The 20,276-nt window shown below is 34.4% G+C and overlaps 2 protein-coding genes across 2 annotated transcripts in view; one reads left to right on the top strand and one right to left on the bottom strand.

Moving 5' to 3' along the window:
• The window catches only part of LOC109846730 (DEAD-box ATP-dependent RNA helicase 18-like), a 7,895-nt gene extending 3,304 nt beyond the window's left edge, over positions 1–4,591 (top strand). The window contains exons 5-12 of the mRNA XM_020415976.1: positions 793–872; positions 1,003–1,108; positions 1,214–1,327; positions 2,418–2,516; positions 2,604–2,693; positions 3,057–3,163; positions 3,259–3,402; positions 3,840–4,591. Coding sequence (XP_020271565.1) covers positions 793–872; positions 1,003–1,108; positions 1,214–1,327; positions 2,418–2,516; positions 2,604–2,693; positions 3,057–3,163; positions 3,259–3,402; positions 3,840–4,242 — 1,143 coding nt within the window. The 3' untranslated portion in view covers positions 4,243–4,591. The remainder of the gene's footprint in view (positions 1–792; positions 873–1,002; positions 1,109–1,213; positions 1,328–2,417; positions 2,517–2,603; positions 2,694–3,056; positions 3,164–3,258; positions 3,403–3,839) is intronic.
• On the bottom strand, positions 8,740–10,025 carry LOC109850341 (LOB domain-containing protein 12). Its single transcript, XM_020420348.1, has 2 exons — positions 9,844–10,025; positions 8,740–9,084 (listed from the first exon to the last, which is right to left on the bottom strand). The coding sequence occupies exons 1-2, from the start codon at positions 9,997–9,999 to the stop codon at positions 8,740–8,742; spliced, it is 501 nt and encodes a 166-aa protein (XP_020275937.1). The 5' UTR covers positions 10,000–10,025.

Here is a 20,276-nt window from a genome sequence, read left to right as displayed (position 1 = left end):
CTCAAATAAACATTGTATTTCACTTAAATCTAGCACGAACATGAAAGCCATTTGTAAAAAGAAAGTAAATTCACACTTTCAATTCACTTTCAACTTGTTAAACACGCCCCTAAGTGCATTGTGTTAAACCATGCGTGTGACTCACACTCCAATCACAGTCCACGTCCTATTAAGAGCATTTTCAGATTTCTGTCACAGAGTACATTCGATGACCCCATTCTCCTATATTGAAGTCATAGATTTCTTAGAAAGTCTTCAGTCTCCTGCAGCTCTATAATTCTGCCATGAACAATGTTGTTCGTGGGAAAACAAAGTTCTCTTTACATTTTTGCATTAGTCGATTGTTTGTAGATTTATGGTGGCTATGCTCTAAAAGTTCAAGGTTCCTCAAGTATGCAGCTGATTTTGGAAGAAGCACAGCAAACTTCAGTGTGAACTCTGGTAGAGGTGTAGATAATTTAGTCTTAGATTTTTTTTGAAAGATTTGAAGCGGAGGCTATTAAAAAATGTGTTAGTTGAAAAGCAGTATTTAATGTCTTCATTATTTTGGAAAATTCGATCCATAGTGGCAATTCATGACCTCAATGTGTTCAATAAGTTGCTCTTTACATCTTACTATTATGACATGACATGATCTTCAATTTCCTTAGTGCATTATTTAAATTCATGATCCAACATATACTTGGAATATGTTGCATTTTGCTGGCACTTCTCATATTATCAGAATGACTGATAGAATGTCCTAATACTCCGCAATTAAATCAATGTTCTAAATTCGTCAATGTTTTGCAGTATGTGCTATGTGAAGCAGAGAGAAAGCCATCACAGCTTGTTGAATTCTTATCCAAAAACGTTTCAAACAAGATAATCATGTATGAAGATATGCGAACTCTTGGATATTTCCTATTTATCTTTCTATATGCATTATCATAATAATTATGATATTGCACAACATTAGATTCTATGAAATTCTTGTTTGCTCATTTATGGACTTAATTTCAGCTACTTCATGACATGTGCTTGTGTTGATTACTGGGGAAAAGTTCTTCCACAGCTTACAGCTCTCAAAGACTGTTCACTAATTCCTCTTCATGGGAAGATGAAGCAGGTGAAAAAGACAATGATTTTATCATGTACACTTGCTCGCTTCTGCAGCCTAATACTTGAGATGTGCATATTAGTATTTGCTGAGTTTTAATTTTGAACTTTTTAGTCTTCAAGGGAGAAAGCATTAGCATCTTTTACTGCACTTCCGAGTGGTGTTCTTTTGTGCACTGATGTTGCTGCAAGGGGACTTGACATTCCGGGTGTTGATTGGATTGTACAGGTAAATCCTTTTGTCTGGTCACTGCAAGAAAGGTTTCTAAAATGTTTTAGTGTTTTTTACTATGACAAGCTTGCCTAATTCTATTGATCTATTCATTTGGATGACATTAGTTTTGGCAATTGTAAGTTAAAGATGGTACCTTTCTGTTAGATCTTTGACCAGAATGTAAGGCATGCATCCTCTTGTATTGCTATAAATACACAAGGTTACTTGTAAAAAGATAGTGAAATAATGAATATTGATTCTTTCTAAAATGCTCTTACACTTATGGTGAGTTTGAATAGGTTTTTTAAAGAGGAAGTTGAGGCGTTGGGAAGGTTAGGATGTTAACCTCCAAAAGTTGTGTTTATTTAGAAATTTTAATTAGCAAGGGGAAGAGATGGAAGGGTTAAAAACAAGCAAATTCACACACTTTCCTAACCCTCCTAAAGTCTACGGATTGGGTGGGGAGGGATTGAGTTTAAGTGAAACTTTTCCACTATTCCAAAATTGTCCTTGGAGAAAAAAAAAGAACATTTACATGTACAAATTCTTTCATTACTCTAATCAAACACAAATGGGAGGGTACTCCCTTTTGCCCTCATTCTCTATTCAAACACAATTAGTTTTATTTTGTTCCTTCCCCTACCATCCCCTTCCCTTTGGTGTAGTTGAATCATTCCCCTCCCTTAAATAACAACATAGTAAATATTCTAAAAAGAGGACCAGAATATGACATGTGCATAAGAGAAGTTAAAGGAAGTGTATGTTAAGTTAAAAACTTTTCCTCCTGGTGTTTGATTGGCATGGGAGTAGGGTTGCCTCTTGCTAAATTGTTTCGGATGTGTGTCAGTACACTTTACTTATTCAATTGGAGATTGAGCTCTATATATGTTGGGTGTAAACATGATTATTTATGCATAGATATCTGCTAAGTGCCCATTTAGGTTTTTCATTTGAGGACTTCAACATTTGATTTCTTTCCCTCCTTTCTTACTCCTGATGTATCTATGTAGTGCTTGTATTCGTAGTTATGTTTAAAAGGAAGGAATAGGACTCTCTCCATCATCTTGATTAGAGATGCTAACAGGGTTACTGTTTCTTTGCTTAGTACGACCCTCCTCAAGATCCAAATGTTTTTGTGCATAGAGTTGGCCGGACTGCACGAATAGGAAAGCAAGGAAGTGCTATTGTTTTCCTATTGCCGAAGGTTTGCTCTTACAAATCTTATTCCTATTGATTTCTTAATTGAAGGCTTTATACCCTTGTTTGAGTTTAATTTGATTTTTCTATGCAGGAAGACGCTTATGTAGAGTTCCTTCGTTTAAGAAGAGTACCTCTCCAAGAGAGAGAATGTTGCTCTGATGCTTTTGATGTCGTTCCATTGGCAAGTATTTTCTGTAGCAAAATTAAATCGTTTCCCCTCTACATATTTAACCATGAATATTTTATAACTGATACAGTTTCGTGTTTGTTTGAGGTTTTCGTTTAATCCAAATTTTGTTAGCCCAACTATTGTATATTATGTAGTATTGTAAAATATATATCCGCTTCTTTCTTGGCGGGGGATATTTCAATAGAAGATCACATGGTCATTGTTTTTCTTGGGTAAATGTATTGTTTTTCTTTTTCCGTGCATATTCTCATATACTTTTAGAAGCAGTGCCCTTCACTTTTGACTACAGAAAATTTTCATTTTTTTTCAAACTTTTTAGGAGGTCATCTAAAATGATTGTAATGATAACTACAGATAAGATCTGCTGCAAGAGAAGACCGTGATGTGATGGAGAAGGGCCTTAAAGCATTCGTATCATTTATTCGTGCATATAAAGAGCACCACTGTTCTTACATCTTAAGGTTGTTTTAATCCTTTTGAGCGCTGGCATCCATGTTTCTTTGTTTTATTTCCTTTTTCCTTTTTTCTTTTTTCCTAATGAAAATACATTTTTCAGGTGGAAGGAGCTGGAGATTGGGAAGCTGGCCATGGGATTTGGCCTACTACAGATCCCTGTGATGCCGGAGGTGAAGCATCATTCTTTATCTGTTGATGGTTTTATTCCTGTAGAGGATATTAATCTAATGGAGATCACGTACAAGTAAGCAATCTCTCTCTGCAATAGCATCAATTTTTCCATCAATGTAAACCTTGTATGCTTGGGTTGCTTGTTCGCCTGCCATGGAACTGGGTAAAAATCTGAATTTCCTTCCTAACTATAGATCAATGCAGTTTTCTGTATGTATACCCCTTAGATCATGAGTATTTGCAAAACTATCCCCAAATGTCAATATTTGCAAAGCTATCCCAAATCAACAACTTTGGAAGAAAATAGTCAATTTTTTACACCATATCAACGAAGTCAATGATTTATTGATTTAGATTTTTTCTTCTTTTCCAAAGTTGATGATTTGGGTAGTAACGCAAATTATGATATTTGGGGGAAGTTTTGCAAATACTCATGTTTAAGAGGTATATAAATAAAAAAGCATTCCTCCTTTTTATCATTTTTATTCAATTTTCTTACTGTAAATTCAGAGATAAAATTCGAGAGAAACAAAGACAAAAACTCCTGCTAAAGAAACAGGAAGAAGAAGCCTCACGGGGGCCAAAACCAGAGAGAAATAGAAGAACCTCAGATGATACAACTACCGTTTCAAGGAAGAAAACGGGCAAACAACGCAAAGCCATTCAAACAAAAGAAGATGTCGAAGAGTTGGATCACGAGTATCGATTACTTAAAAAACTGAAGAAGGGGGTGATTGATGAAAGTGAGTATGAGAGGCTTATGGGTTTTGGAGAGGAACTAGGCTCAAAGGCGAATGCCATTGATGAAGTAAAGCACAAGGGTCGGAGCAAAAGACAGAAGTCTAAACAAAAAGCAGATTCTAAGAGTTATCGTTCAAAATCAGGGTTCAAATCTAAGAGCAGGAGGAAGTAAGAAAAGCCTTACATCACCTGGTAACCGTGTTCTAACCCGGGTATAGCTCAAGGATTTAACTGAAAGGATCTTGATTTGTGCAAGAGTCTGGCGATGTCTGCTGTTACCTGAAGAGATGTGTTAATTTACAAGGTCAAATTATTTGATGCAGTTCTGATTTTATTTTTGACAGAGAAGTGGTAGCAAGGTTAGGGTGATGAGGTGGATATTCAATTATTGTATTTATGAGCTTTTTTGAGGGGGTGTTTATCTTGTTAGGAAATCTTCTAATTGTTTTTACTTTAGTTATGTTTGCTGTTGTTTTCTTTGCATTTTATTTGATATGTTTGCGAGCAATTATAGAATTTCACATTCAAGCTTTAAACTTTGTGTGTTCTCCTGATTGATCTCTCAGCGAAAAATTTCAAGCCATTTGGATTTTGGTTTAACAGAATATAAACAATTCCCACAAATTTGACGCAATCTTTTGAAGTGAGGAGTTGTAGTTCTCAAACTAACTGTCGACCCACCCACATGTGAATGGTATTTGATAGAATTCTTGCTCCTTATAAACAGAATTATTTTGTGCAGATAAATTCAACTGATTTCACAATTTTTAATCTATTCTTCTTGCCTATAAAACCAAAACAAGAATGAATTGTATTCTTCAGCTCAAACATCAAGATATTTCATGACACGAGAAAAACTGAGAACTCTGAACTCTCAACGAACTTCCTAATTTGAGTACAAGTTGAACAGATTTTGGGCTGCAAATGAAATGTTCAAGAATCTTGCATGAAGACAACGTCTACAGACGCATGTATCATTATATGGGGACCATATTCCTTCCTTTTTGGCAAAAAATATCCTGAATCTGCCTCAATATTTTCGTAGACGTGGACTTGTGCCTCATGAATCTGGACCTCACTTCACAAACCGGCCCTGCAATAAAAATCCAATCACTTAAAAGATAGAAGGAATTTCTTCTTTTTCTGCAAACTGAATGATCAGGTAGATAAAAAAACTTACGGCTTAAATATAGAGGGAAATTATGAGAGTTTGAGTTTTTTTTTTCCTTTTTCTTTTTACAGTTTTTATGGGACTTAAATATTGTAGCTCTTAATTTCTCTGTTTATGGGCATCTTTGAAATAAACTGAGAAATGAGGAGTTTAAACAAAAAATTCTAAAAAACAAAGGAATAAAAAGCACAATTACCTTGAAGAAGAAATTTTCAAAATAGCTCCAAATCAATTTTTTAAAAAAAAAATCGATGCCTTACATTTTTATTACAGAAGCAGACTCACTTTCTGGTCCCGTGAGCACCGTGGCCAGAAAGTGAGTCTATTTTTTTTAAACGCCTTCCTAATTAGTCGGGGTTGCCAACCCCGACTAATTTGGCTGGCAAATTGCAAGCCCAAATTAGTCGGGGTTGGCAATCCCGACTAATTAGGAAGGCGTTGAAAAAAAAAAATAGACCAACTTTCTGGCCACGCTGCTGACGTGGCCAGAAAGTGAGTCTATTTCTATAATAAAAATAAAGGAAAGTTTATTTTCAGTAAAAAATTGGTTTGAGGCTATTTTGAAAAATATCTTCTTACCTTGAATCTAGGTCTGTTTTGTGCATTTAGCCTTCGAACTTCATACCTTAATTTTTTGCTTTTCCTTGTATTTGAGCACACTGGCTCGCCTTCTCTCCCTCTCTTCCTCGATCAAGTACCATTGTCACTTCTCCTACCTAATTAAATCATCAAATTAAAATATCTATTTCATCCTAGCAGTTTCGTCAGCGCCAAATTACATCATTTCCAATATTTCACAATGGTATAAATTCTGTATTAAAATCCGACAAAAAAGTCCGAGTCCTAAGTAACAATCCCGAACGACTAACCCCTGTTAACTTGCAACAAATTGTTTAGATAAAGACCTGAACTTATATGCATGTCTTCTCAAAGAGTTTATAATAATTAAATGACTAACCTCTTATATAACATTAATTAGGTATATACGCACTTAATTACTCTAAACTAATATGTGAAGGACCGCAAAAAGTTCAATAAACTTACAGAACAGACATCCACATTAATTGGCAGGAGTCCATATATAGTGAGCCTCTATCAGACCAAGCATCCATCACCTCTTGATAATTCAAGCTAAGGTTCAAAAAAAAAAAAAAAAAAAAAAAAAAAAAAAAAATCTCCCTTCACCTCCCAAAATTCTACATATTTTCCCCCTTTGCTCCTCTGTTGGACTACTAAGAGCAAGATTAATTGGTGCCCCCATTTTATTTTATTTTTATTTTTATTTTGTTTTCTCCTTCTCTCTTGTTTAGCAAGTTATACTAGTACCTGTGATGGTTTGTACGGTGCATGAAGTATCTTTGCTCCCGTTCATGTGTTCTGAGTACGTGGTACGGACCTTATCATGATTAGATGAATGTGTGGAATATGGGCTCTTGAGAATTTAATCGGGCCGAGCCAGCTTTTCAATATTATGAGCTTTTTAAGCCTTTTTCATAATTGTTGGGTGATGTTTGGGCGTATACAAGGCATAAGAAAACATCACTAGCTATAGGGCCATGAACTAGAGATATATTATTTATTTATTTATTTATTTATTTTATAAACCTAGTCTACAATCAAATTTAAGACCATGAGAGTTATTATTTAAACCTCTCGATCGTGAGATATATTATTCATATCTTGGTGCCCCTCTTAAAGGCCATTTTGTTTTGCTTAAACGCCATTTTGTTTTGAGGACTTCATTAATTCAAAGAATATGAGCATGGAATTTTTGTTTTATATTTTCTTATAAAAAAAAAGGTGTGCAGCCTGATTTGTGATTTAAACAATTCATGATCCAAGCCTCTTTTTTAACCAACCAAAGCTTGACTATAGCAAATGAAATTAAAATGTCTAGCCTGTCTTTTTTGTATTTTCAATAGGTACTGCCAAGTGTCATTGCTCTGAGGACCAAAGCATCATTATGTGACATAAATTCACAAACATCCCTCTACTTTGAACTTTTGAACGATCTTCATATTGTCAAAACACGACAAGAGTTGGAAATGCGCGCGCAAATAAAAATATATATAAGTCCAATTCCTAACATTATTTCTTTATTTCCAAGTTCATGATCTCATTCGTGACTAAGTCCTAAATTATTCTAATGATAAGAAATGGTCAATCCCCGTCTTTAATTTTAAAGCAAAAAAGAGAAAATAAAATTGACAGTAGTGAACCTTTTCACACACCTATATTGATTTTTCTCAATTTTTAAAAGTTGACACCAAACAAGAATTAAACTTTGGTCCCATGTTAGCCAATATTTTAGAACTTCACCAAACTACAACCAAGCTTAGGATTGAACCCGCGTGAGTCTGAGTCAAGAAGATGAAGAAAAGACAAAGCAAGGAATCTTCAAACTGACGTGGGTTTTGTTTTGTTCACACAAAATACTACACTAAAATGGACACGTACACCACTAGGACAAGACATAGAATAATTTTCTATTTGTTCTACTTTTTAAAAATTGTTTTTAAAAATGTTTTCAGATTCCAGAACTGCTGGCACTGATCTCCACGTGAAAGCAAGTAGGAAGATGATGGGACGAGATCTAAAATTTTGTAGCCTAAGTTATTGTAAGTTCTAATTTCAACTTGTTTAGCGAAGCTGGATAACACTAAACCTTGATAATATATTCATGTAATGAGTTGTTTTGTCTAATTAAGGAATAAGCAGCGTATATATATAGAGGTAAATCCCAAGTTTACTCCACGTCTCACATGATGATCGTTAGTAATTACATTTGTGGTGAATTAGGTGACCAATCAAATTAGAAGAACATGACCATATTTAAATAAATTAATGAACATGGGGAGCAAGATTAAGAGAGAAGATATATCATATCATAAGGAGTGTATTAGATGTCTGTCTTGATTGACAAAAAAGCTATTGATATATAAAACAAATTGGTATGATATTACATTAAAGTATATATATTAAGCTATTTGGAATATCATACTTTTAATATATACAAGTGATTATCATATAAAAGAGAGTGGTATATGCTCCTATGTATCTAATGTATATGTCCATCCATGTGCAAGATACAAAATCAGATTCATATATACGATTTTCTTAAGTTTACTTGGTCCAAATTAAATTGGAGTAACGACCAACTCAGCTTCATTTAGTACTATATTACTATATCTCTATAGTATTGCTTTCTAATTAGTATGGTTACGTACATTATTGCTCATTTTCATTAATTGTCTACATAAAGCATAATACTATACATATGCATCAGTGAAATTAACATGATGGAATGATCCCATCTCATCATATATTAATAAAAAAATGTAACAACTTAAACTTTTGTCTCCTTAAGTACTAGTTTATGAGTACTCATAATTGACCAGTTAAATCATGTACGTACGTCAAAGCGAGAAATTGAGAGAAAAACACCATCTTAACATTAACATAGCCAACATTCATTAATAAGACAAAAACGATACAAGTTTATGTCCAAAGAGACTCTCTCTTGAGAGGCTCTTGAGCTACATTGCTAGATGAAGGAAAATTAATGAACTGAGGCACAGAACCAAGATTATTATTGTGCATAAGGAATTTATCATCAGGCTCTAGCATTTGCTGGTGATCGTGAGTGCTCAATGGAGGGTCTTGCTGCATTTGAATGCATAAAATCTCTGCTTGAGCCACTGCAAGCTGCATTTGAAGTTGAGATACTTGGTTTTGGAGGAAAGAGATTGCGCCGACGCAACCATAAACTGGATCTCTCATCCGAGCGTTTGCTTCGTAGACGAGGCTGCTCACTGCATCTGCTCTTTGATGCACCGGGAGCTCCTGATCGAAATTATGTAATTAATATTTGTTAATTAGTTTATAAGGTTAGAAATATAGTTGAGCACATGAGTAGACGGTGAAAGTCATTTTTGGGTAGCACGTGTTAGTTGAAACTTCACGTACCAAAGAAAGTAGCAGTTGGATTTAAGGAATGCTATAATTGATAGGCTATACGTACATTTTTTGAAATCTCAAAACGTACCTTCATTTTGTTGGGTTTTAGGTCCGAGCTATAAATCCAAAGAAAAAAAGATGTTTAATATGTTATTTTCAAAACAAATTGTAAAATATTAACAGTGAAACAAATAAAGAAAAAATGTAGAATGACTGGGCCGGGCCAGGGTACAGCCATGTAATTAGATGAAGCCCGGCCCTATAAATTAATGCACTTATCATCTAGACCATGGTTTATAGGATGAATTTATGATCATTCCAAACACAATACACCGAATGACAGATACACATGAACAAATAACAAAAGTTAAATAAAAAAAAGGAACAAGCCATGTCAATTAAGAAAGAAACAAGAAGGAAAACTCAATTTTTGTCGTTTAAAATATGAAAATTCAACACATTCTACATATGTACGTAGTCTATTTAATCTTTGAAAATTGCACGAGTATTTTCTCGTACCTTTTTTGTCATTAATTACCTTTCTCTTTATTAATGAAGAATTTGGACTTCTCAAATAAATAAATAAAATCTTAACTAGTACACAAAGGGAACATATATAGAGAAAGAGGGATCTAGACTAAAGACCTGCAACATCTTGCTCACGTTGCTAGCACCAAAGACTTTATGAACAATGGCGAACTTATGAGGATCATCCGAAGGAAAAAAGGGCGCAAAGATGCAGTCTTTGGCGCATCGCCTTCTTAGAAGTTTGCAAGAAGCACAAGGAGATGTTCCACCCATTTTCTAATCTAGTATCACTACAAAGAATTTTATTGTTAACAAGAGAGGGGTGAAAGATGCAAGTGAGTTATGCTTATTTATAGACGGAGCATGAGACTGTCCTTAATTAATTGGATTTTTTAAAGAAGTATACAGATAAACCGTGTACTTCACTTAATATTACCATGTTGGCATTGAGAGAGGAAGCATATTTTTATTAGCAAGAACTTACAATTAATCATCATTAGAAGGAATCTTAGTTCCAACTCAAACAACAAGACAAGATTCTACATGGCAAATATAAAACTAAGCCTCTGCGTAAGCATGTGATTAGTTTATAAATAAAGTATATATGTATCTCGACAATACTTATCCCATACTACAAACTGTATATGGATCCATACCCAAATACTAAATTTATACATATAGTTTGAAGTGAGCTACCATGGACTTGATTGATTGCTACTCAAAATAACATTACTAACTGACGTCTCATAAAAGAGCAATTAGGGAAAAAATAAAAGAAAAAAAAAACTATTGCAGTGGCAATTTACATGACGCTACAAATGTAAGACACCAAGTCTCTTTAAAAGTACGCATTCGTAAGAAGCTTAATTTTTTTTTGACGATAAAAAACAAGGGATATACCCTGTTCATTAATATTAATAAACAAATATCTTTACAAAAGAAGGATACGAACTGTATCCTTATAAAGAAATTAGTAGATAGAAATAGTAATTTCCCAATCTAGAGATGTATAACCTTCTTCTCTTAAATATCCATGAAGTTGAAGAGCGGTCCTTGACGTCATTCAACGTTACAAAAGAAGGATACGAACTGTATCCTTATAAAGAAATTAGTAGATAGAAATAGTAATTTCCCAATCTAGAGATGTATAACCTTCTTCTCTTAAATATCCATGAAGTTAAAGAGCGGTCCTTGACGTCATTCAACGTTGACATAGATATAAAAGAGAACCAAAGCCGGCCATACATATAGGATAAGGAAATTAAAACTTCTATAAACTAATTTAAAAGCACCAGAAACACCAAAAAAGCTGACTACAAAAGTATTTAGGAACCAAAACTCCCTGAACCAAAAAGAGATGTTAACCACTGCTCCTTCTAATCGGATTTTCCTCCAAAGCACTTGCCAACATGAGAGCTTTCTTTTTGATACCAGCACCTGCCCATTCATGTAAAGCAACAATAGTAGAGTTAATTATTGAATGGGCAGAAAAAGGTATTTGCTCAAAAATGAACTTGTTTCTTGAACACCAAATGAACCAACATGCTGCAGAGAAGATAGTTCGCCAAATAAGACCTTCCTTATTATGAAGCGAATTAACTGATGACAATAGTCCATCAAGTGATGAAGGCCAGACGAAAGGTAACCAGTAATCACTAAAATGTTTCCAAATTGATTTTGCAATGTTGCATGAAAAGAAGATATGGTTGCAAGTTTCAGGGTATATTCCACATAAGATACATGAGGTTTCACCTTGCCAACCTTTCTTAATTAAATTGTCCTTAGTATGTAGACGATTCAAGAAGCTTAATTAAGTGAGTAACTATATCATTTCACAAAATGCTAATGGAGGAGGTTCTGACAAAAACAAGGGCGATTTCAGATCCAGACCTGCTCAGATCTGGTCCAGTTCTTGCTCGTCAGCTAGGTGAGACATCTAATTCAACCTCTTGGGCTGATGAAATGGAAGAAGAATTGATTAGTGATTTAACTTGAATCAATGGAGATGATGGATGCTGATGTTGAGATTTCTACTCCTATTGTTGCTCAATCTGCAAATGAGAGGATGGAAGCTGAGAATTCTGTGATTTCTCCCCCTCCTACTGAAAAAGGAGATAAATCTGGTAAAATCAATCTGGAAGGAGAGGGGAAAAGCAATGTAGAGGTATTAGATCAGCGAGATGAGCCTAAGAAGGAAGAGACTAAAAAATCATTTGCCAGTCTATTCGCAGATAACAGAAAACCAGGTAAAGGACTCGCTCTCAATTTTATTCCAGCTTCTCCCTCTGCTGCTGTTTCTTTTACTGCTGAGGAATGGAGGGAGGGTGAAGATTTTTGGAAGTATTCCTTGATTGGACATGTTATAGGACTAAATGTGAAGTTTAGATCAATGGAATCATATATAAGTAAAGCTTGGGGTAGAATATCAATCCCTAGGATTTCTTTGCTCAAGCAAGGGGTTTTTCTGTTTGATTTCCAATCTGAACAACAGATGAGGGAGGTGTTGGAAGCTGGGCCTTGGTTCTTTGGATCAAGACCTTTGATGCTAAAGCCATGGTCTATTGAAGTTGAAATGGAGAATATTCAGGACTATTCTTATCCAATGTGGATTCAGCTCCCAAATCTGAAACTTAACTTGTGGAGTACTACAGGAATTAGTAAAATCTCTAGCTTAATTGGATGTCCCATAACAACTGATATGCTTACTGCCACTAGACAGAGACTGAGCTATGCTAGAGTGTTAATTGAGGTGCAATTACCCCTGAAGAATCCTCTACCAGACCTGATTGAATTTCAAGGGCCTGATGGCAAAAAATACAGTCAGAGGATAATTTATGAACTAAAGCCTAGGTGGTGCTCAAATTGTAACATTATTGGCCATGAAACAGAAAATTGTAGAAGGCATAAGGTCAAGAAAATGTGGGTTCCAGTCAAGAAAAAAATTGATGAACATGCACAAGAAAAAGAAAAAGATGCTCTGCCAGGAAATTCTGGAACTGTGCTTGTTTCTGATTCTGGGGGGAAACATGTGCAAATGGAAGCTGAGACTATTCTGGGAACTGATACTGGAAAAAGTGTACAAGAAACTCCATCTGGCAAAAGACAAACTTATTCTGCTGTACCTGTGCAACATGCACAAGCTAATATGACTGATATTCAGAGTATAAGACTTGGGAATCCTGGATTAGCAACATTTCAACAAATTTCTTCTCCAACAGTCAATGCATCTGGATTTACAAGTGTAAATAGATCAAATATAGCAAGAAGAGGAATGGTTAGAGCTTCAGGGAATTTCACACAGACATCTCATTTCTCCCCTCTGGAATCACATATTCTTGATTTTGATCCCTGTTATATTGACAGGGGTGGGGGGGCAATAATGCATTTTTCTATCTGGAATATAAGGGGATTTAATAAGTCCTCTAAGCACCTAATAGTTAAGCAATTTATTCATGAGTACAAAATATCTTTTATAGCTCTTTTAGAAACAAAGCTTTCTATGGATAAGATGGGTAAAATAGCTCAAAAAATTGCAAAAAACTGGGAATGGACTTCTAATGGTCAGGAAGCAGGTAATGGAAGGATTTGGCTTCTTTGGAATAGTGATATTCTGACTGTTCAGTGTGTTAAAGTTTCTGTCCAATATGTAACATGCACAGTCAAGTCTAGAGATGACAGGTTTTTCTGTTTAATGACTGTAGTCTATGCCCTTAATCAACGAGAGGGGAGAAAAATACTATGGCAGGACCTTCAAAGTTTCAAATCAACAGTTAATTGGCCTTGGTTGCTTGGGGGAGACTTCAATGCCATTCTCAGTGGTGATGAAAGATTGGGGGGTGCACCAATATCAGATTCTGATACTGAAGATTTTCAGAATTTTATCTCCTCTAGTCAATTGGTGCACATTAAGACCACTGGATGTTTTTACACTTGGAATAATAAACAGGAGGCTGACACTAGAGTATGGAGTAGATTGGATAGAGTATTGATTAATGACCAATGGATCTCTCAATATACTTCTAGTCAAGTAGATTTTCTACAACCAGCTTGCTCAGATCATTCTCCAGCTCTCATTTCAATTGGTGATGATGATTTCCAAGGGAAAAAGCCATTTAAGTTCTTCAAGATGTGGACAAAGCACCCTGAGTTTCTTTCTATTGTCAGAACTATTTGGGAACAGGATGTGCAAGGCTATTATATGTTCAAGATATCCTCCAAATTGAAGATGCTCAAGCCTGCACTCAAAGAGCTAAATAAGAGACACTTCATGAATATCAGCGAGCAGGTTCTAAGAGCTAAACAGGAGTTGTCTGATATTCAGAATTTGATGTCAAATGATCTATTCAACCCTCAACTTATTTCTATGGAAAAAGAATGCTTAAAGAAATACACCTTACTGATACATTGTGAAGAATCTTTTTACAGACAGAAAGCAAATATAAAATGGGCTATTCATGGAGATAAGTCCTCTCAGTTCTTTCACTCAGCTATGAAAGCTAGAAGACATCAAAATAGGGTATTATCCCTGTATACTGAGGATGGGAATAGAATATCTGATATGGATACAATTATTAATGAGCTTATAAACTATTACAAGAGCTTGCTGGGATTTTCAGGAATCACTTCTGAGCCTGATCTGGAAACTATAGCAAATGGTCCTGTCCTCTCATCAAATCAAATGGAAATTCTTGGTTCTCCTGTCACTAGAGATGAAATTAAGCATGCAGTTTTTACTATGTCAGATGATAAAAGCCCTGGTCCAGATGGCTTTAGTGCATCTTTTTTCAAAACTGCATGGGATATTATCAAAGATGATATGTGTAAAGCAGTGGGTGAATTCTTTTACACTGGTAAGCTCCTCAATACCTTCAACTCAACCTCTATAACTTTAGTGCCTAAAATCCTCAACCCCAGATCTCCATCTGACTATAGGCCTATTTCTTGCTGCAACTGTGTATACAAAATAATATCAAAAATCATTGCCACCAGAATTCAGAAAGTGATTGGTTTTCTGATTGATGATGCACAAAGTGCATTTGTTAAGGGTAGACTGGTTTCTAACAATATCCTCTTAGCCCATGAACTGTTAAAGCATTATGACAGGAAGAAAGTCTCTCCAAGAGCTGTCCTCAACATTGATTTAAGAAAGGCTTTTGACACTATCAATTGGAGTTTTATCAAGTATATGTTGACAGGTCTGGGTTTCCCTGAAAATTTGATCACATGGGTAATGGAATGCATCTCTACGCCTAAGTTCTCCTTGTCAATTAATGGTTCATTACATGGGTATTTTAAGGGGGCTAGAGGCTTGAGACAAGGGGATCCATTATCTCCTTATTTGTTTGTGCTTGGAATGGAATATCTATCCAGGAAGCTCAAAACCCTCAGTATTGATAGTTTGTTCAAGTATCATCCGAAATGTGCAAGGATGGGGATTACACACTTGATTTTCGCTGATGATTTGCTCCTCTTATGTAGAGCTGACATAGATTCAATTGCAAAAATTAACAACTGTCTGCAGGAATTTAGTAGAGTTTCTGGACTGGAGGCCAACTCTTGCAAAAGCTCTGTTATCATGAGTGGGATTGAAGAAAACACAAAAGAACAAATATGTTCATACTTAAACTTCCCCGAGGGTTCATTACCTATGAGATATTTAGGATTACCCTTAGTTTTAAAGAGGCTCTCTTTTTTGGACTGCTCACCTCTGATTTCAAAGATATCAGACCAGCTCCAAAACTAGCAATCCAGGGAAAAATTATCTTATGCTGGGAGAATCCAATTAATCAAGACTGTTATATTGGGGATTCAAATATATTGGACAAGCAATTATATTTTGCCAATTAAGGTACTGGAGAAAATTGATAAGCTATGTTCTGCATTCTTGTGGGGGAACAAAATCCACCTTGTCTCCTGGGCAGAAGTTTGTAAGGCCAAGAATTTAGGAGGATTGGGTCTATACTCCGCAAAACTGTGGAATTATTCTGCTGCTATCAAAATGATATGGATGATTCATTCTAAAAAGGATCTATTATGGATAAAATGGATACATGGGCACTACTTAAAAAATCTGGATATCTGGCAAGTGCAACCAAAGAGAAATGATTCTTGGATGTGGAGACAAGTTCTAAAGGTGAGGAATATAGCAATATGCAGATTTGGGGATGTGAACAATCTCTTTAGGAGCATTGCTAAATGTCACAATGAAGGTAAAATGAAAATTTCATCTATATACAGTGCTATTTCTCAATTCACAGCTGTTGCTCCCTGGGTGAATACAGTATGGGGAGGCTTACATTACCCCAAGCATTCAATCATCTTATGGCTTGCAGTCCTATCGAAGCTTCTGACCAAAGACAGGCTGTGTAACATGGGTATGTTAGATATTAATCAATGTATACTGTGTGCTGATACTGGTAATTACCTAGAGACCAGGAATCACTTATTTTTTGATTGCCGATACTCTTCTTATGTCTGGAACAAACTGATGGCATGGTTAGAGTTTCCATGGAGGTCTTGTAGTTGGGATCAGGTTTTGAGATGGTACAGCAACAACTTGAAGGGGGTTGGATTTATGAAGAGGATAAAAAGAATGGTATTTTCCGTGGCTGTTTACTGGATATGGAAGGAGAGAAATATGAGGGCTTTTCAACAAAAAATCCGCAGACCCGATCAACTGGTCAGAGAAATTAAGATTACATTGCTATTAAAGATACTAAATGAAGATATACCTGAACACTTGAGAGATAAAATAGGAAAATTGTAATTAGTTTGTGATTTTTTCTATTTTTGGTTGCCAGAGATTTTTCACTCTGGTAGTTCTTTGTAGCTCTCTCATTTCAAAATTTGGTGATGAATATAAATATTTTTCATTGACCAAAAAAAAAACTATATCATTTCACAAACTTCATAACTATATCATTTCACAAACTTCATGATCTATAACAAATATTTTTTTTTCTAAGGTTTATTAAATTCCATCATATACCAGCTAGCTAGTTCTTTTGTGGCCTCACTATGAATCAGCTGTGTTTTTTCTCAAGGAGTGTATATGCTATATATGGCGAAAACAGTAAAACTTACCTATGATTGATTAAATTGCTTAAATATGCGTACTGATGTGTACCATTTTAAGATTACATTCCGTGGAGGTCATGACTTTTGATTGAACTAATTTGGCCTTCTTTCTTTATATTCTAATAAATCAAACAGGGTTGGAAATCTTCCCGTGTTTCCATAAAGCAATGAATATTAACCAAAATTAAGGCTTGAGCAACTAAATTTGGGCAATTGGAAAACTCATATAATTACCGAGAATTTGCTAAATCATGAACTCTAAAAATTCATGTAATATTAATTATATTTAAAGTGGCCGGACAACTTGTTCTAGGTTGCAACTTGCAAATATAATTTTTGTTTAAATTGTTAGAGAACCTACAATAGGAAGACCTATCAGCACAAGTGGTAAGAAGCAATGAAGTTATCTCAAAGAACTTTTCTACAAACAGTGAGTAGTTGTTATCCAAGCTATTAATTTGCAGGCGATATTGCCACACTTATTGTACACTTTTAAGGATAAATATTGGTTTTTAATTTGTGTGAAAAACTTGAGATATATATTTCTTGGTTCACAATCTTGTTAATTTAAACCTCCCAATCTAAAGAAACGTTATTTAAAGAATTATGAAAGTTCGTAAGAAAAACTATGCCTAGCTAGGAAGGTACAACATAGAAAGGACTCCACAATAATATGCTACATGTATATTGTTTTGTTGCATATACTTGAATAATCGTATACTCAACCCTTTTCCCTACGAAATACTAAAGTCGATCAGACCCCTAAATTTTGGAAAAGAAAAATCTAGGATTGATCAATTTGTTTGAAACGTTGTTGCATATTAATTAATCTTCATCATCAATGTGCACACAAATTAAATGTTAAGTGAACATGAAGAAAAGAACCTAGCGAGCTAGCTAGCTAGCTAGCTCGCTACAATACCAGACCATGTTTCTTGCTTCGCTCTCAATCGATCTATATTCCACTGTTTTCGCAATTGAAATCTGTATAAGGTTTAAATAATAAGAGCACATCAGAAGCAGCAAACTAATTATATATTAGCCGATCTCCTTAATTAATTGTATTTGTTTTTCTCCCTTATCAGTTCACCTGTCAAAATTAATTTGCATCACGTTACCATTTGACTTATCTCTGCCAAAGAAAGCTTGTTTGTTAATCTTGGCATCACGCAGATAGAGAGAGACCAATTAATTGCAAGTTTGGAAACTGATGAAGACGAAAAACAAAACCCTAACCCTAACCCTAGGAGAGAGAGAGAGAGAGAGAGAGAGTGAGTGAGCCTCGACGTGAATGTTTGTTGACAGACATTCACGTGGGCACGATCTCTCTCTCTCTCTCTCTCATTCATGACCCCAAGCACGACACAAGGGAGCAAAAGAGAGGCTTCCAATGACTAATATTTTAGTAAACAACTAATTAGGATTTGGGTTCTTTAGCTCAACAAGAGCTGCCATTGCTCAATTATTTGAGGCAAACCTAATGTGGGACCCGTTACTCATAGCTGATCTTCTTGCCTCAATTCATTTTTTTATAATGAATGAAAATATTTTATCCATTCACGAAGTGTTTGCATGATAAGTACATCAAAGAGTTCTCAAGAGTAACAGCTTGAGAAAACATTTACATCATCAAAAGATAACGCATTTGATTTCCTCGGATATAGGAGTATATATATAGCATCCCATGATCGGGCCTTGCTTTGAAAAATTCTACAGTTTCTCTCCTGCTAGATCAAATAGACAGTAGAAGATAGAACGAGCCTCTTGAATTTCTCCCTAAAGTCATTGCCTACATTTTTAATTTGGGTCCCTTTTGGTGATTTTTTTTATAAAAACGGAAAATAGAGTTGCGACAGTAAATGCTATAATCAAATTGTGGTAGGAACAAAAAGCTCCAACTTTTGCTGCGACCTAATTGGCCGTTTCTATGTTGCCAGTATTTTCAGAATTTGGATCCTCTTCATATAAAAAAGTAGTGGAGAGGCCACTATTTTTAATTTTAACTATTGAATATCCAGTAGGTGATTATAGTCATTCTAAATCTAACATTCACTGAACTACATGTATTAATTGCACTCATTCTTAATTTACACTCAAAAAAAATTTGTAATCACCTACTTGTTAATCAGTGGTTATAATTAAGTAGTGGTTCTTCTTCTACCTTTTACTAGGGGAGAGGATCTGAATCCATATTTTTATTGATGTAAAAATTAGAAAATAAATGCAACATCTGAATTAGTTGAAGGAATTGAACAAGAAAAAAAACAAAAACTCTAAATTTTCAAAATTAACTAGCACACATCCAAATTCTCGATTGTAGACCGCTGAAATTTATATTTTGCAAAAATTCATCTATAGTTTTAAATAATTGGCAAAATACACCCTTAAAATTTAGAGTTAACAAGAAATTACTAACTTTAAAAAATACCACGCAACACATGAAACATAGAATTTACAAGCAACCAAACTTAAAAAGAATTTTTTTTAAAAACTCTTTTAAAATTTTTAAATTATAAACCACACCCTCACAAATTCAAAACCACAAAATGGAGTCTAAAATTTTACAACTTTTTAAAGAAAAGTGTAATTGTTTGTATTTTTCATATATATATAGTATACGTATATATATATGTAGTATATATATTATATATATATATATTATATATTAGTATAGTATATAATACTATCTATAATTAAAATTGCTAATTTGGGTTTACTATCATTTTCAGGCTCTAAAGATAGTCTAAGTTTGATACTGGTAAACAAAATAATAAGAATTGATTAAAACTCCGGTTAATGGTAAATTTTAAAATAGTTATAGATTAAAATTAACGGCACTATATAAATTAAAGTTTTCATATAATTTTAGTAATAAGTATGGGGTAGCCAAATACATTCGTACATTATTGATAGATGTTTAAATCCATAGAAATGATTAAAACACTATAATATTATACATTAGATTATAATTTTAATTTGACCTGTTAATTTTAACGTAATAATATTTATAGGGGTAAATACACGAATTACATATGAAGAAACTATCAGAAATATTTAGAGATAACTTAAAAGAATTGAGTTTATATTCCCATTGCAATGAGAAAGTGATGGACATAAATCTAAAATCAGAAACGTCATGAATCACTTGAATTGGATTAACATTAAGACATTCTATTAATGATAGCACTGAATGAGTTACATTAAAAATAAACTTAATAACTTTATCCTAATCAAAGAAAATCTCCATGGAAGACATTAAGAAATTAGTAAGTATTCATAATTCATATGTTTCTTCAAATTAAATATTAATATATAATCTAAGAAGAAATTGGTAATGATAATGCAGGTATCTAGGTTTAGATCTTTATGGAAAATGCAGGGATAGAGCATGTATTATTATTAAAATAACAGAAATTATATTGGATGACATCAGAGATTCATTTTAAGGAAAATAAAAAGATAGGCTTCTAATT

The sequence above is a fragment of the Asparagus officinalis genome, chromosome 7 (assembly GCF_001876935.1).
Source record: "Asparagus officinalis chromosome 7, Aspof.V1, whole genome shotgun sequence".
Taxonomy (NCBI): domain Eukaryota; kingdom Viridiplantae; phylum Streptophyta; class Magnoliopsida; order Asparagales; family Asparagaceae; genus Asparagus; species Asparagus officinalis.
This window is presented reverse-complemented; position numbering and strand designations above follow the sequence as displayed.

What these genes read in the sequence shown, in the direction of transcription:
- LOC109850341 (XM_020420348.1), bottom strand. Translation starts at nt 9,999, where the DNA reads ATGGGTGGAACATCTCCTTGTGCTTCTTGCAAACTTCTAAGAAGGCGA. An exon ending in ACGTGAGCAAGATGTTGCAG is followed by an intron (nt 9,085 to 9,843) that starts GTCTTTAGTCTA and finishes AATTTCGATCAG; the next exon opens with GAGCTCCCGGTGCATCAAAG.